The 16,677-nt window shown below is 38.0% G+C and overlaps 2 protein-coding genes across 7 annotated transcripts in view; one reads left to right on the top strand and one right to left on the bottom strand.

The window, feature by feature from the left end:
• LOC133545576 (zinc finger protein 391-like) overlaps positions 1–16,677 on the bottom strand; it is a 212,369-nt gene that overhangs the window by 132,856 nt on the left and 62,836 nt on the right. The gene's annotated exons all lie outside the window — the stretch shown is intronic.
• Positions 1–16,677, top strand: part of LOC133545601 (involucrin-like) — a 31,105-nt gene that overhangs the window by 5,957 nt on the left and 8,471 nt on the right. For 2 of the 5 annotated variants that reach the window (XR_009804877.1, XR_009804878.1), the window contains exons 3-5: positions 685–867; positions 10,291–10,481; positions 13,228–13,396. Coding sequence is in view for 3 of the 5 variants with exons in the window: in XM_061891343.1 (XP_061747327.1) it covers positions 685–867; positions 10,291–10,739 (632 nt within the window). In the remaining 2 variants the exon portion in view is untranslated. Of the gene's footprint in view, positions 1–684; positions 868–10,290; positions 11,149–13,227; positions 15,301–16,677 lie in introns of those variants that run through there. The other 3 variants (XM_061891345.1, XM_061891343.1, XM_061891344.1) reach the window with 3 other exon arrangements.

Raw genomic sequence — 16,677 nt, forward strand, 5'->3', positions numbered from 1 at the left:
AATAACCAAAGTAGTCAACACTTGATTTATTAAAAGAACATAAAGGTGACTGACTTTCCTTCAGCGTGTCGTAGATCGTCTCTAATTCCTAAAGAGGAATTGTTGATGGAGATACTCCATAAAAGAAACTAATAATAAAACATGTTTTTGGTAAAAGTTCCTTTTGGCCCAGTCAACAAAATGACCACAAAAAAGTACTTTGCATGATGACAAAAACATACCATGAATGTTTTTTAATTGATTTTGGAATTAAGATATATATTTTTTCCAAGATATTGAAGTTACGGTAATGACTATGTCATTACAAGATCGTAGTTAAGTTAACAGTTAAATTGTAGGTGTCATTGACCATATACAAAATAAAATATTTACACACTTAGAAAATTGATGGATGGACATCAGTGAGTGTAAAGTTAAGAATGCCTCAATCAATACTGTCTCGTACTTATCAAAACGTTTCAAATTGCCACCCATCAAATTTCCAGGTCTGTTTTTGTACTCACTGTACCACTTTTGAATTAATTTTAGGAAAAAGGGAGGTATTTCCTGTGTTTTTATTGGTTGTTTTGCTACACACTTTTAACACAACACACGGAAGAACACAAATAATGTCATTGTTTTAACAGTGTCAGTCCAAAACTATTTCTATTCTCTCTTTATCTTATTTACTTATTTACCCAACAGACGTCCAGCAGTCCCCTCACATTAAAGAGGAAGAGGAGGAAGTGTGGATCACTCAGGAGGAAGAGTGTCTTCTAGGGCAGGAGGAGGCGGATCTCAGCAAGTTTCCACTGACTGTTGTCTCGGTGAAGACTGAAGAGCATGAAGACAAACCACCTGAGTCCTCACAGCTTCATCACAGTCCAAGTAAGCACAACATCCACATATCATTTTATTCTCACGGCATTCAATCCATCACAACTGGACTCTTCACTTTGTCTTAGAAGATGTTTGTCCTCTCATCCAAGTAGGCTTCATCACTTCATGCTCATAGACTTAAAGTTTTAAATCCAATCATTGGAATTTAGAGGGGAACTGCACTTTTTTTTGGGAATGTTTCTATCGTTCACAATCATTATCAAAGACATGATGGTGGATATATTTGAAACAAAAACACATCACTTTCTACCTCGGGCTGGGCGATATGGCCTTTTATTAAGATCTCAATATTTTTAGGCCATGTCGCGATACATGATATATATATGGATATTTTGCCTTAGCCTTGAATGAAGACTTAATGCATATAATCACACCAGTAAGATGATTATATGTGTCTACATTAAAACATTCTTCTTCATACTGCATTAATATATGCTACTTTTAAACTTTCATGCAGAGAGGGAAATCACAACTAAGTCAATTTAGCAAAACTGTATTTATTAAGCAGTTATTAAGCAGTGCAAGATTGTCAGACATTTTAAAACAAGCTATTAGTGCACTTTGTGCATGATGTCACTAAGATGACATATCAAAACAACACTAAATTGAAGTGCAGTTTTTGTACAGAACACCACTACAATAGTTGAAACAAATAAAGTGCACTTTTGTGCATGATGTCAAACAAGATATTTAAAAAACTGTCAAATAAAAATGTGCTGCATAATAAGAAAACAAAGATTGTATGTCTTTCGCTATGCGGTAGGTTCCTGTGGACATTATCTCCTTCTGTTGTTGACTATTTTTTTCATACGGTGTTGATGTGGAAATGGTTGCTTGGGCATTTTGTGGGTGTGGCACCAAACTGAGATGTTGGCATGCAGAGTTTCAAGCATTCCTCATTCTCTAGCGGGTGACTTTTCAAATGATGCTACACATTAGCAGTGCACCTACTTTTTGTAGCAACGCTTTTGCCGCATACTTGACATATTACAGTTGTCTGTTCAACATCTTCCCGCTTGAAGCCAAACCACCGCCAGACAATGGACCCTGTGCCGTTTTTCTTGGGAATTAATTATTCCTTCATTTGTTACCAGATTAGGACCTTCTTTCTCTCGTATTACCACTCGCACCACTCCGTTAGCACCAAAGCTAACATTACCATGCCCCTGCTACCTGTCTGCTCTGTGACAGCGTACACTGTAAAAACTGTTGCCTAGATCTAACTCAATAAAAATAAGGCAACATTTTCCAAGCAATTTTTGTTAGTTTAGTCATCTAATTGGTATTTTGAGTAAGTAGAACTTAATAATATGCATTTCGGTTTATGCAAAAAGATTAAGTTGAGTTTACAGAAAAAGCCAAGAAATTGAGTAAAATCAATGTAAAAAAACATCAGCATATTTTACACTTTCTTTGTTTTGAAAATGGAAAAATTACTTAGAATAATAATAAAAAATCAAAACATATCAAATTTCAACCTTTATTAAATCATTACCATATAAAAACAGTGTCAATGAGCTGGACAGTATAAACAGTCAACACCCATATTTAGTGCATAGAATGCATGACCTCAACTTTTTGAAGTGGTGTATAGAACACCATCACAGTAGTTTTCTTTTTTTAACCGTATGCATATTAAGAAAACATTTTCACAAGCCATATCCAAACCATGTCAATTAGCTGGACAGTATTAATAGTCAAGATTAGAACATCAGTATTTAGTGCATAAAAGAATGCATGACCTCAGCATCTCAAGTTTTACTTAGAACATTCACAGTACAGTTTCTTGCTAAAACAATTTAACATCAAGATTATCTGTACTTCTGTAACAATTCACAAGCAGAACAACTTCACAGTGTGTCTTTCAGTGTGTATATTTTGAAACATTTTAACTTAAACAACTCACAGATCACTCCTTCTGACCAGCTGGAGCTTCACAGTGGGGGAATTTAGTGTGTATAAAACGTAAAAAAAAACCTGATTTACACACCAGAAACTATGACCTAGAGCTTTGTATAAAACCTGAACAGGACAAACCGTTACAAAATTCTGAAGAATTCCACTCAATGTACAATGTATAAAGATTTTGAACGGACACAAGAAAATAGCTTTTGAAAAGTGTAAGCTGACAGCCATGGCTCACTGACTAAGCTAGAAGCTTGTTTTTGAGTCATGAATTTGGGGGTTGGTTTTGGGCGCAGTGTGTCGAGTCCCACAAAAAGTATTTGAAATACCTCAAAGTACCAGAAAGTTTGGATGGATACTCCAGATGAAGTGCATATGTCAACCCCAGAAGTAGGCAGCATGCGTTGGCCATGTTTCCGAGATGAGTAAGGACTGGTACTCCCTCAATGATGATTCCTACTGCATTTGGCTCACGACAGATGTAGATGCTCATATTTTTCATTTTCAGGTCCTCATCAACAGTGGTCTCTGCAGTTCCCTTTCAGATACAAAAACAGTAATTAAAAAAAACAAACATCTTATTTTATATTTGATAGAAGTTGTGTGATTTTTAATTCAGATTATGATTACTTTTGTGAAGACTATTTTGAAAACTTTTGAATTCTAATTTGAGATCTTGTACATTAAACTTGGTACAGTAGATGCATTTCCAGCCACATTCTTTTTATTGGCATTTTTAATTTGCACATAAAAACCTGAATAGAACCACCAGAAACTTAAACAAACAGTAATATCCATCCATCCATTTTCTACCGCTTATTCCCTTTTGGGGTCGCGGGGGGCGCTGGCGCCTATCTAAGCTACAATCGGGCGGAAGGCGGGGTACACCCTGGACAAGTCGCCACCTCATCGCAGCAAACAGTAATATGTTATGTATATATATATATATATATATATAGTAAATGTTTTAATTCTTGTTTAGGGGGAGTATTTTTTTGTTTGCATTGATTTTTTTTAGGGCAAACAGAAACACAAGACAGAAAGGCATCACTCTGTGGTGCTGTGCTAATTGGCTATCCTGGGGCTCCTGCCAACTAGCTGCATGCTCCACCTCCACCTGACAACTGCTGGTTCACTCACTTCACATAAAAGTAAACCCATTTGAAGCTTGTACATCAGACTGATCCAAAGCTGCTTTTAAACAATAATTACACAGTAGTCAGAAATGAGCTTCTGTCCACTCTCTCCCATGTACTCTATGAGGCATCTCAGAGTCACATCTCTCTTCATCACTGCAGCGGCCTTTGGGTTCTGGAGTTAAAAGAATAATAAATTAATGAATTTTGTTGGCACTTTTACTCCAAATCCGTGATATCGTTATTACAGCATGATTACAGATTCAATTTTAAACTTTTAAACCACTTTTTACCCACCTGTATCAGTTCCATCAACAAGTTCTTGATGTGCTGACCAGTCACTCCTCCTTTTGCACTGAAGAGCTCCAGGACAGAAGTTTTGGAGTGTACTTGTCCAGCTGGGACATAAATCTTGATTCCAGTGGACCAGCAGTGCACCTTCGGAACTCTTCATTAATATGTGAGACAGCAAATGTTGGCCGTTACTGATATTAAGGGTTTTAGTATACATTTTCAGGCAAAAAGTCCAAGTCACAATGGAAACTTGGTCAGGAAAAATAGAATTATTAATCATTTACCTGGAATGGTTCGAAGAGGGCATGCTATCTTTCCTTAAATTCTGCCACCCCAGGAGACTTGGCAACCACTTCCTGTCTTCTCCAACTGTATGTTGTGGCCATCATATCATTGATGCTCCTGGCACAGTCCTTTCTCTGATAGGCTGCACATCAGTCAGAGCAGGAATCAGGATCTGCACATGTATTCCCATTGAGGGACAGTTCGTAAACAGGCTGTCAGACGCGCTAAGTCTACTGTAGCAGGTTGTTAAATATGCAAATGAGGGCAAAATCTCCGTCAAATTTACCAAAAAAAAAGGCGGTGTGTTAGCAATGATATTGTTTCGTTTGTATACAGTTTAACACAAAATAACTAATACTAACTTAACCAACAGACAGAGAGTATCACAACCCATCTCACCAGCACATAACAGCTTCCCAAGTTTTGCTGGGAAAGTGAATAAGCTACGTGACTACAGCGTCTTGACTACAATCAAAGAAAACTCTAATTATAAACTGCACATGTATAAACAATGTCTGTTTGAAGTTATGAGCTGTTGGCGGTAAGAGCACATTCGAAATGGCAGTCGGCAGAAAAGTAGCAAACGAAATATAACGTTGAACCATGTTTTTGTAAATATATACATTTCAATCCTGGCAAATACTGACTTTTAACAATATAAATTGTTACTTACATGACTTCGGTAAAGTGTTTTCCTTGGGCTCCGTGAAACAACTTGTCTGGGCTTGTTCTTCCAGAGCTGCAAGTGGGCGGGTCCTGACGTTTTAGGTCTGATATAAACATTGGAACTGAGTTTTGCTAAATCAATTTATGTTGGAAGTCCAATAAAATTAATTTTATCACATAAAAAAGTAAGTTGCGAAAATATTCACACTTTTTACTTATAGATAACTCAAAAACTATAAAAATAAAAATAAATTGATTTATTGGAATAAATATACTTTTAAAAATAAAGTAAAATGGACAATACCACTGAAAGAGTTTTTACAGTGTATGACGTTGCATGCGCGACAGTATGTGATGTAAGAAGGTGCGCTTGTTTTATGTCTCTGTGAGAAGGAGAGACAGGAAAGAGTGAGGAGAGCCTGTGGTGTAATGCCCGCAGCTAAAAGCACCTGTGGGAGAACGTATACTTCAATAGCACGATATAGTCATTTTCTATATCGCACAGGGACAAACCCATGATAGATCGAGTATATTCGATATATCGCCCAGCCCTAATTCTAACTCGTAAATGTAAATAAAAGTCCACTTGCAATAGAGCCAATGGGAGGTCCTCTCTAACCATCCAAAAAACATCAACAATACTCCATTTGCATTTTGTGGCTTGAATATCGACCAAGTATTAGTTGAGTTGAGTTTGAGTTTATTTGAAAGATACAAGCATACAACATGACACATCACAATTTCCAGTTTGTCTTTTCAACATGTTGGAAAAGGAATTGGAAGAAGCAGATCTTATTTAATCCTCCCCCTTTTCTTTTACATAACAGTTGCTAAAACTTTTGTTCACTTCCTGTTCTCAATTTATTCACAATAAACTCCATTAGTAACCACAATAAAAATAAATTAATAATACCCGGTGAAGTAAGTTACATTTCATATGGTGAGATGAGTAAGATTATCTTGAAAATGAACAGATGGATGGATGAAATAAATTCAGAATGTTTATTATGATGGTTCTTCTTCTTTGTACTTTGTAAACACTTTAAGTTTGAAGAGTTTCTTGAAGTGGATCATATTAGTACATTGTTTGATTGCTTTGCTTAATCCATTCCATCATTTAATTCCACATCCTCACAGGGGCGGCATGGCGTAGTGGGTAGAGCGGCCGTGCCAGAAACCTGAGGGTTGCAGGTTCGCTTCCCACCTATGGACATCAAAGTCGCTGCCTTTGTGTCCTTGGGCAGGACACTTCACCCTTTGCCCCCGGTGCCGCTCACACCGGTGAATGAATGATTGGTGGTGGTCGGAGGGGCCGCAGGCGCAAACTGGCAGCCACGCTTCCGTCAGTCTACCCCAGGGCAGCTGTGGCTACAGATGTAGCTTACCACCACCAGGTGTGAATGAATGATGGGTTCCCACTTCTCTGTGAGCGCTTTGAGTATATAACAATAGAAAAGTGCGATATAAATCTAATCCATTATTATTATTATTATCCTGATATACTGAAGGTCTGAAGTGTTGTCCGTGCGTACAAATGTTTTAAATGACATTTTTCTCTAAGATTATATTTCTCCTCTTTTTTGAGAAGAATTGTTGTATATTCTTGGCCAGCAGGTTATAGTTTATTTTGTGTATAATTTTAGCTGTTTGCAAATTCCCTATGTTGTGGAATTTCAGTATTTTTGATTCAATAAATAAATCCCTCTTAGTGCCAAGGCAAATATAAGCTTTGACTTCAGCCTATTCCTTTTTCCGTCATTCTCTTTCTTTTTTGTGTGTGTCTAACGGTAGGGCTGAGCGATATATCGATACAAACGATAAATCGCAGGTTTGTCTCTGTGCGATATAGAAAATGACTATATGGTAATATTCGATTATATGTTTTCACACGGTTGCTTTTAGCTGCGTGCATTTCTTACTGGCTTTTCTCACTCTTTCTCGTCTGTCCTTCTCACAGAGACTTAAAACAAGCCCGCCTTCTTACATACGGCACATACTGTCGCGCGTCTAGCGACATATGCTCTCGCCGAGAGCTAACGTTAGCATGGCTAACGTTAGCTGAGGCAGGTCGGTTTGCTTTTAGCTGCGGGCAAAACAGGCGTTTCTCACTCGTCTCTAATTCTGACGGATACGGAAAACAAGCCCGCCTTCTTACATACGTCACATACTCTCGCGTGTCTAGCGTCATATCTCTCGCCGATCAGAGAGGTTGCAGCATGGCTAACGTTAGCTGAGGCAGGTCGAGCGGAGCGGAGCTTGTGACAATACAAGAGAGAGATGGTGCAAAACTTATCACAAATGGAGGAAGAACAATAAATGCCCAAAATAAAGAGCAGGGGATCCGTCATCTGGCGGTGGTTTGGCTTCAAGTGGGAAGATTTTCAGCAGACAACAGCAATATGCAAAGTATGCAGCAGAAGTGTTACTACAAAAAGGTAGCAACACTATTAATTAGTTCTTTCATTTAAAAAGTCACCCGTGAGAGAATGAAGAGTATTTAATAAATACAGTTTTGGTCAATTGACTTAGTTGTGATTTCCCTCTCTGCATGGAAGTTTAAAAGTAGCATATATTAATGCAGTTTGAAGAAGAATGTTTTAATGTAGACACATAGAATCATCATACTGCTGTGATTATATTTATCAAGTGTTCATTCAAGGCCAAGGCAAAATATCGTAATAAATATCTTATATCGCAATATGGCATAAAAATATTGCAATATTATTAAAAGCCATTATCGCCTAGCCCAATGTAAAGGTGTATGATTGGTGAATATGTATAATATTTACTCTTAAACTGATCACACAAAATGGTTGATGATTGATTATATGACGGAAATAAACTTATTTCATTAAAAAGAAAAAAACAGATGGGACGCGGGTCTTATGTCAGCACCGGAAGTGGTCAAAATCAGCTGCTCACCTGGCGGGTTTTTTGGGGATGAATAGGGAAGTCCTTCTTTAGCTGCCGTCTTGTTTTATCATATATTGCTGCCTTTGCACCTGTCAATGTTCACTTTCGTATTGTTGAGACGCATTTTTAGTGCCGTCTCACCCGGGCCGGGAGGAGGAAAACAATTCGAGGAGGCAGGAGTTGAGTCAAGTAGAAGTATTTTATTTAACGCAGTCTGCAGAGAGCGGAGATCGTTTAGTACACTTGAACAGTAGTACCAGGAAAACCCAAAGCGATCTGTCTGAGAGTTTGTTGTACAGCATATATATACTCTGTGCCAGTAGTTATCTGATTGGTCAGTCTACTGACTGACGTCAGTTGCTATGTGTCTCGTGTCTAGGAACCTCCCTTGGTCTCCTGTTAAGTTGGTTGTTGCTCAAGCATCTGTTTCCTGTTAATGCAGTCTTTGGCACACTGAGCCAAATTGAGATCAGGATATTTCCTGCATGTTTGCTCCACTCTGAACTCTCAGACAGGAGGCTTTGTACACTCATTAATATGCACAGTAAATCAACAAAAAACTCTTTACTTTGGAGCAATGTTCACAGACTTGTGTTTGGCTCTCTATTAGATGTGACAGTGCCTACCTCTTTAGGACCAGCCTTTCTAGATATATAAAGATTTGTATTTACAACATTAATATTTACATACTATGCAAATATGAAACAAATGTAAGCTTTTAGTTAATTTGAATATATATATTTTTAAATGTTTTGTTTGTAATTGTTTTTTAATCTTCATTATTTACTTGAATTTATTACAGTATGTCTCTGTATACATATTTACTTTGTACATTTTGGCCAAAGGAGGCACATTTCAATTTCTTACTCACACTTGTTATTACATATGTTGGCCAGAGGGGGATGAATCAGGAAGTCCTTCTTTAGTCCTGCTTTAGCTTCTGTCTTGTTTTATCCTATATTGCTGTCTTTGCACCTGTCAATGTAATTTTTTTTATGCACAATAAATCAACAAAAAATCCTGACTTTGGAGCAATGTTCGCAGACTCTAGTATTTGGCTCTCTATTAGATTTAATGGTTTTCCGTATTGGGACCATGACTTCGGTCCTAACTTGACTTGTTCACCGGTCATCATATGGAAGTTACTTTTCCTTGTTGATGTCTCAAGAAGGGTACAAATACAAGAAAACACGCACACATACTTACACACACACACACACACACACACACACACACACACACTCACATACATTCTTGTGTATGTGTGACCTTATTGAGACCTCTGAAAAATGCCGACCTTTTTGGGACCACCCTTTTTAGATATATAAAGATTTTTATTTACAACATTAATAATATATACATACTATGCCAATTTAAAGAAGGTAAGCTGTTAGTTAATTTGTTTTGGATTTTGTTTTTTGTAATTGGTTTTCAATCTTCATTATTACTTCAAGTTCTTACTATACCTTTCTCTCGCTCTCGCTCTTGCTCTCTCTCTCTCTCTATCTCTCTTTCTCTCTCTTTCAGTTTCACATTTCAATTTCTTACATACATTAATTATTTCATATGTTGACCAAAGGGGGAGCACTTTTAAAACCGACACACAGTCAATTTGAAAAAGTCCTCCTTTTTGAGACCACCCTAATTTTGATAGATTTCACCACTATGGGTGCAAATGAGACATTCTCTATTAGATGCAATGGTTTTCCGTATTGGGACCATGATGTATGTCCTAACCTGTTCACACCTCCTCAAATGGAAGTACTTTTCCTTGATGGTATCTCAACAAGGGTAGAAATAAAATGAATAAAAAAATACATACAATGGATTGCGGAGACCCCTTGAGGTAGTTGTAATGGTGTCCCCAGCTGAATGACAGATAGTTAACAGCATTGGACCCCCACTGGGTCCATGTGTACACTCTCAGTTACATTAACATGGATATTATACATGCGATCCAATAGATAGAAATGCTGTTAAATGTAGCTTTGATGTGGCAAGCTACTTTTGCAGTGTAGCGTGTAGTGTAGCTTGCTACAATTATCGGAGTATAGCTTGGCTACATTTAATCGAGAGTAACTTGTAGCTTAGCTTAGTACATTTTCCAGGTCGCTTGCCCATCACTGTCTATTTGGCCTAGCTCACATGTGAATAGTTTGAATACTGCAAACTTCAATACAGTAACACCTAATTTCTGTTTCATGTTCTGCAGACGTCCAGCAGGTGTCAGCAGAGAGTCAAGAAGAGATTCCCTCCAAGCAGCAGGAGTGGAGCTCCAGTGTGGGACAGAAGGAGCTACAGGCCCCCTCCCACATTAAAGAGGAGCAGCTTCATGATGAAGATGAAGCTCAGTCCTTACAGCTTCATCACAGTCAAAGTGAGAAGTACAGAGGAGCGGAGCTTGTAAGTCAACACATCACAGAAGCTGATGGAGAGCATTGTGAAGATATCAAGTCAGAACCAGACAGCATCTTTGCTCCACTGTCAGACATGGACCACATGTTGTCAGACTCTTCTGATCACAGTGACCACATCCAAAACATTTTGAGAGTAAAAATGACTCTAAAGGTGATACGAGACATCACACTAACAACAAACACTTGGACTGCTCTCAATGTGGGAAATCATTTAGAAAGAGGAGTAATTTTGCAGCACATATGAGAATACATACTGGAGAAAAACCTTTTACTTGCTCTGTTTGCAAGAAGAGTTTCTCCCAAAAGCAACACATGACCACACACATGAGAACACACACTGGAGAGAAACCTTTTGCTTGCTCTGTTTGTAACAAGAGTTTCTCCACAAAACCTATCATGACCACACACATGAGAACACATACTGGAGAGAAACCTTTTACTTGCTCGGTTTGCAAGAAGAGTTTCTCCGGAAAGCTTCACATGACCAGACACATGAGAATACACATTGTAGAGAAACCCTTTGCCTGCTCAGCTTGTGCTAAACGAGTTAACACCAAGTATGACATGAATTTACATTTGAGAACACACACTGTTGAGAAACCTTTTACTTGCTCTATTTGTAAGAAGAATTTCTCCACAGAGCTTAACATTATCAGACACATGACACACACCGCAGAGAAACCCTTTACTTGCTCTGTTTGTAAGAAGAGTTTCTCCAGAAAGTTTGACATGGCCACACATATGAAAAGACACACCGGAGAGAAACCTTTTACCTGCTCTGTTTGTAAGAAGATTTTCTACAGAAAGGGTGACATTACCAGACACATGAAAAGACATACTGGAGAGAAACCTTTTGCTTGCTCAGCCTGTGTTAAACGATTCAACACTAAGTGTGAAATTATGTCACACATGAGAACACACTCTGGAGAGAAACCGTTTAGTTGCACTGTGTGTGATAAAACATTCAGGTTCAGGCATCAGGTCAGTAGACACAAGTGTTTAACAGTCATGTAAGCTGCAGGGATTTAAAACACTTAAAGGCCTACTGGAACCCACTACTACCGACCATGCAGTCTGATAGTTTATATATCAATGATGAAACATTAACATTGCAGCACATGCCAATACGTCCGGTTTGGTTTACAAAATTACAATTTTAAATTTCCAGCGGAGTTTCTTGTTGAAAATATCGCGGAATGATGATGCATATGATGACGCGTGTTTGTGACGTCACCGGTTGTAGCGGACATATTAGCCCAGCACCACTTACGGCTAAAAGTCGTCTTTTTTCATCGCATAATTACACAGTAAATTAGACATCAGTGTTGCTGAATCTTTTGCAATATATTCAATTAAAAATGGAGGCTTTTTAAGTTGTGTGCATTCATTGAATTCAAAATTCAAGATTGAAGATTGTTTATTGTCATATGCACAGTTAAACAGACAATTGGCCGTGCAATGAAAATCTTACTTCGCTAGTCCACCCTTCAACAAGTCACACGGTACTTAGCTAAGAATAAAAAAGTAAACATACAATTGTTATATACAAGGCACAGTAAGTAACATCACATTATTGCACATTCTGATTGGCAGTCAACAGTATAAATATGGAGGTGACCTTGGGTCACAGCAGCAATTAAAAGTGTCTTTAGTGAACAGAGGGGAAAAGTGTCTACAGTGATGGTTCACAGTTCACATGGTAGCTGTCTTTTGTTCAAAAGATAAAAGTAAAACAGGGGGGAAGGGGTAGCTAGCATTCACAAGCTTGATGGCCTGTGGGTAGAAACTGTTTGTCAGTCTTGTAGTCCTGGATTTCAGGCTCCTGTATGGTTTGCCTGATGGTAGGAGGCTGAAGAGACTGTGCTGGGGGTGTGTACTGTCCTTTATGATGTTGTGTGCTCTCCTGGTGGCCCTGGTAGTGTACATGTCCTGTAGTGATGGGAAGGCTGCTCCTGATATATACTGACCAGATTTAATCACTCGCTGGAGTGCCTTCTTGTCCTTAGCAGTGCAGTTTCCATACCAGACCGTGATTGAGCTGGTAAGGACACTCTCAACCGTACTTCTATTGAAGTTGCTAAGCATTTTGGGTGGCATGCCAAATTTTCTCATCCTTCTTAAGAAGTACAGTCGCTGCTGGGTTTTTTTTTGTTTGTTGGGTGTTGTGATCCCAGGTGAGGTCCTCACTGATGTGGGTCCTGAGGAATTTAAAGGTTTTCAAACTGTCCAACCTTTGTCCCCCCTATGTACAGAGCTGTGTACTGTGCACTCCTTCTCTGTGGGTCAGTAATCATCTCCTTGGTCTTGTCTGCGTTCAAGGAGAGATTATTATCCTGACACCAGGCCACCAGTTCCGCCACCTCCCTTCTGTACGCTGCCTCAGCTCCCCCGGTGATCAGTGTCATTTGCTAACTTGATGATACTGGTGTTGTTCTGGGAGGCCACACAGTCGTGTGTGAAGAGGGTGTACAGTAGGGGACTCAGCACGCAGCCTTGGGGGGTCCCTGTGCTTAGAACCTTTGTGCCTGATGTCTGGTTGCAGATTCTGACTGACTGGGGCCGGTTTGTGAGAAAGTTCAGGACCCAGTCACAGAGAGTTGGTGTCAGACCAACAGTGAGGAGTCTTTTTGATGCATGACATGACTATCCTTTCGAAGCACTTCATCACTATTGGGGTGAATGCAACATGGCGATATGTCATTCAGACAGGTCACAGTGTTTTTCTTTGGCAGGGGCACGATGGTGGTGGTCTTGAAGCAGGTGGGCACAACATCTTGTGCAAGTGACGAGTTGTACATGTCAGCAAGTACGTCAGCCAGCTCTGATGAACACACCCTGAGGGCCTGGCCAGGGATGTTGTCTGGGCCGGCTGCCTTCCGTGGGTTTGGTGTCCTCAGAACTGTACGTACCTCTGCTGTTTAATATATATTAAGTACATTTTTAGTGTATGAATATTAAATAAATGTTTGATGCATAAATATTAAATACATGTTTAGTGTATAAATTAAATATTTTTTTTGTGTATACATATTTGATACATGTTTGGTGGATGAATATCAATTTCATGTTTAGTGTATGAATAATAAATACATGTTTGGTGTATGAATATAAGTGAATGAGAAACCTAACTTATGTATAAAAATACAATAAAATACAAAAAAAAAAAAAAGGAAAAACGCTGATAGGGCTGGGCGGTAAAATGATAAATATTTATCGCAAAACATAAATTTAAAAAAATTAAAAATTCCGAAAAAATCCCCAAAGTGCTGAGCCGTTAAACTATGTCAATATATAGAATGACACATAGAGAGAAAAATAGAAAAATATGGAAAAAAAGCCAATATGGCTGGGCGATTAAACGATGTCACTATATTTTGCAAAAGACATCAAATCGAAATCAAATTAAAAAAAAAAGTAATTTGAAAAAAAAAAACATGGAGCTGGGCTGTAAAATAATATAATATATATAATGATGGACACATCACTGATGTTAAAAAAATAGGAAAATGGCCAATAGGGCTGGCCGATAAAACTAGACAAGGACTGAGAGTGCGGGGGAGAGAGGACCAGACTTTTGAAGAGGGAACGTGCGCCCTCCAGTGGATTTTTGCCACAACTGCACACACAAACAAATTCATTATTTCCAAGTGTGCCTTATTTAGTGTCCCAGACTTGGCATCGGGGGAAAAGTCATCATTATTTCCGAGTGTCCCTTATTTAGAGGAGCAGACTCATGAAGAAACAAGTCTGGCTATTGCCCAAGTGTCTTTTAATGACAGCAATGCACTCGGGACGGAATGTGCGCCCTCCTGTGGACTTCTGCTGCAACTGCACACACAAAGAAATTAAGTATTTCCAAGTGTGCCTTATTTAGTGTCCCAGACTTCCAATTCCTCCTTTACATGTGTAGTGTATAAATATTCATTAAACAACTGTTTAATATATGAATATTAAATGCTTGTTAAGTGTATACATATTAAATACCTGTTTAGCGTATAAATTACATTTATGTTTAGTGTATAATTATTTAATACATGTTTGGTGGATGAATATCAAATTCATGTTTAGTGTATGAATGACCAGACTTATGAAGAGAGAATGTGCGCCCTCCTGTGGACTTCTGCCACAATTGCACACAAAGAAATTAATTCTTTCTGAGTGCACCTTATTTAGAGAATGATAAATACATGTTTACTGAATGAATATTAAATATATGATTAGTATATACATATTAAATATATGTTTAGTATATGATTATTAAATACATGTTCAGTGTATGAATATTAAATATGTGTTAAGTGTATGAATGTTAAATACGTGTTTAGTGTATAAATATTAAATACATGTTTAGTGTATGAATATAAGTGGATGAAGAACCTAACTTAGGTTAAAAAAAATAATAATAAAAAAATAAAAAAGGGCGATAGGGCTGGGCGATAAAACGATATCAATATTCATCGCAAAACATCAATTGAAAAATAAATATTCAGAAAAAATCCCCAAAGGGCTGGGCTGTTAAACTAAACCACTATTAAGCATGACAAATGGAAACAAATAGAAAAAAATGAAAAAATGCCGATAGAGCTGGGCGATTAAACAATGTCACCATATGTTGCAAAAGACATAAAATTGAAATCAATTAAAAAAACAGTAATTTGAAAAAAAAAAACCCATAGGGCTGGGCTGTAAAACAATACTATATATAATGATGGACACATAACTTATGTTAAAAAAATAGGAAAATGGCCAATAGGGCTGGCCGATAAAACTAGACACATATCTTATGTAGGTGGGGGGGAAGGGGGGGGGGACACTTATTAAGAGGGAATGTGCGCCATCCTGTGGACTTCTGTCGCAATTGCACACATAAAGAAATTAATTATTTCCAAGTGTGCCTTATTTAGAGAATAATGAATACATGTTTACTTTATGAATATTAAATATATGATTAGTATATAAATATTAAAAATATGTTTAGTAAATGAGTATTAAATACATGTTCAGTGTATGCATATTAAATACATGTTTATTGTCTAAATATTAAACACATGTTTAATGTATGAATATTAAATACATGTTTAATGTATAAATATTAAATACATGTTTAATGTATGAATATTAAATACATGTTTAGTGTATGAATATTAAATACATGTTTAGTGTATGAAGAAAAATATATGTTCTCTCACTGTTATGTTGGATCCACTATAGACTGGACTTTCATAATATCATGCTAGACCCGATCGACATCCATTGCTTTCGGTCTCCCCTCGGGTGGGGGGCGTTGGGTGTGGGGGGGTTGGGGTGGGGTGGTCCACATATGCAGCCCTCTCCAAAGTTTCTAATAGTCGCTGTCACCGACGTCCCACTGGGGTGAGTTTTTCCTTGCCCTTATGTGGGCTCTGTACCGCGGATGTCGTTGTGGCTTGTGCAGCCCTTTGAGACACTTGTGATTTAGGGCTATATAAATAAACATTGATTGATGTTTAGTGTATAAATATTAAATACATGTTAGTGTATAAACTTATTATATACATGTTTAGTGTATGAATATTAAATATTTGTTTAGTGTATAAATATTAAATACATGTTTAGTGAATAAATATTAAAGACATTTTTGGTGCATAAATATTAAATACATGTTTAGTGTATGAATATTAAAGACCTACTGAAATGAGATTTTCTTATTCAAACGGGGATAGCAGGTCCATTCTATGTGTCATACTTGATCATTTTGCGATATTGCCATATGTTTGCTGAAAGGATTTAGTAGAGAACATCGACGATAAAGTTTGCAACTTTTGGTCGCCAATAAAAAAGCCTTGCCTGTACCGGAAGTAGCAGACGATGTGTGCGTGACGTCACGGGTTGTAGAGCTCCTCACATGCCCACATTGTTTAAAATCATGGCTACAAGCAACTAGGGCGATTCGGACGGAGAAAGCGACAATTTCCCCATTAACTTGAGCAAGGGTGAAAGATTTGTGGATGAGGATAGAGAGAGTGAAGGACTAGAAGAAGAAAAAAAGACGAGCGAGAGAGCGAGAACCGGACTTATTGAGAGGGAATGTGCGCCCTCCTGTGGACTTCTCCTGCAACTGCACACATAAAGAAATTCATTATTTCCAAGTGTGCCTTATTTAGTGACCCAGACTTCGCATGGGGGGGATCGTTTACATGTTT

The sequence above is a fragment of the Nerophis ophidion genome, linkage group LG28 (genome assembly GCF_033978795.1).
Source record: "Nerophis ophidion isolate RoL-2023_Sa linkage group LG28, RoL_Noph_v1.0, whole genome shotgun sequence".
NCBI classification, from domain to species: domain Eukaryota; kingdom Metazoa; phylum Chordata; class Actinopteri; order Syngnathiformes; family Syngnathidae; genus Nerophis; species Nerophis ophidion.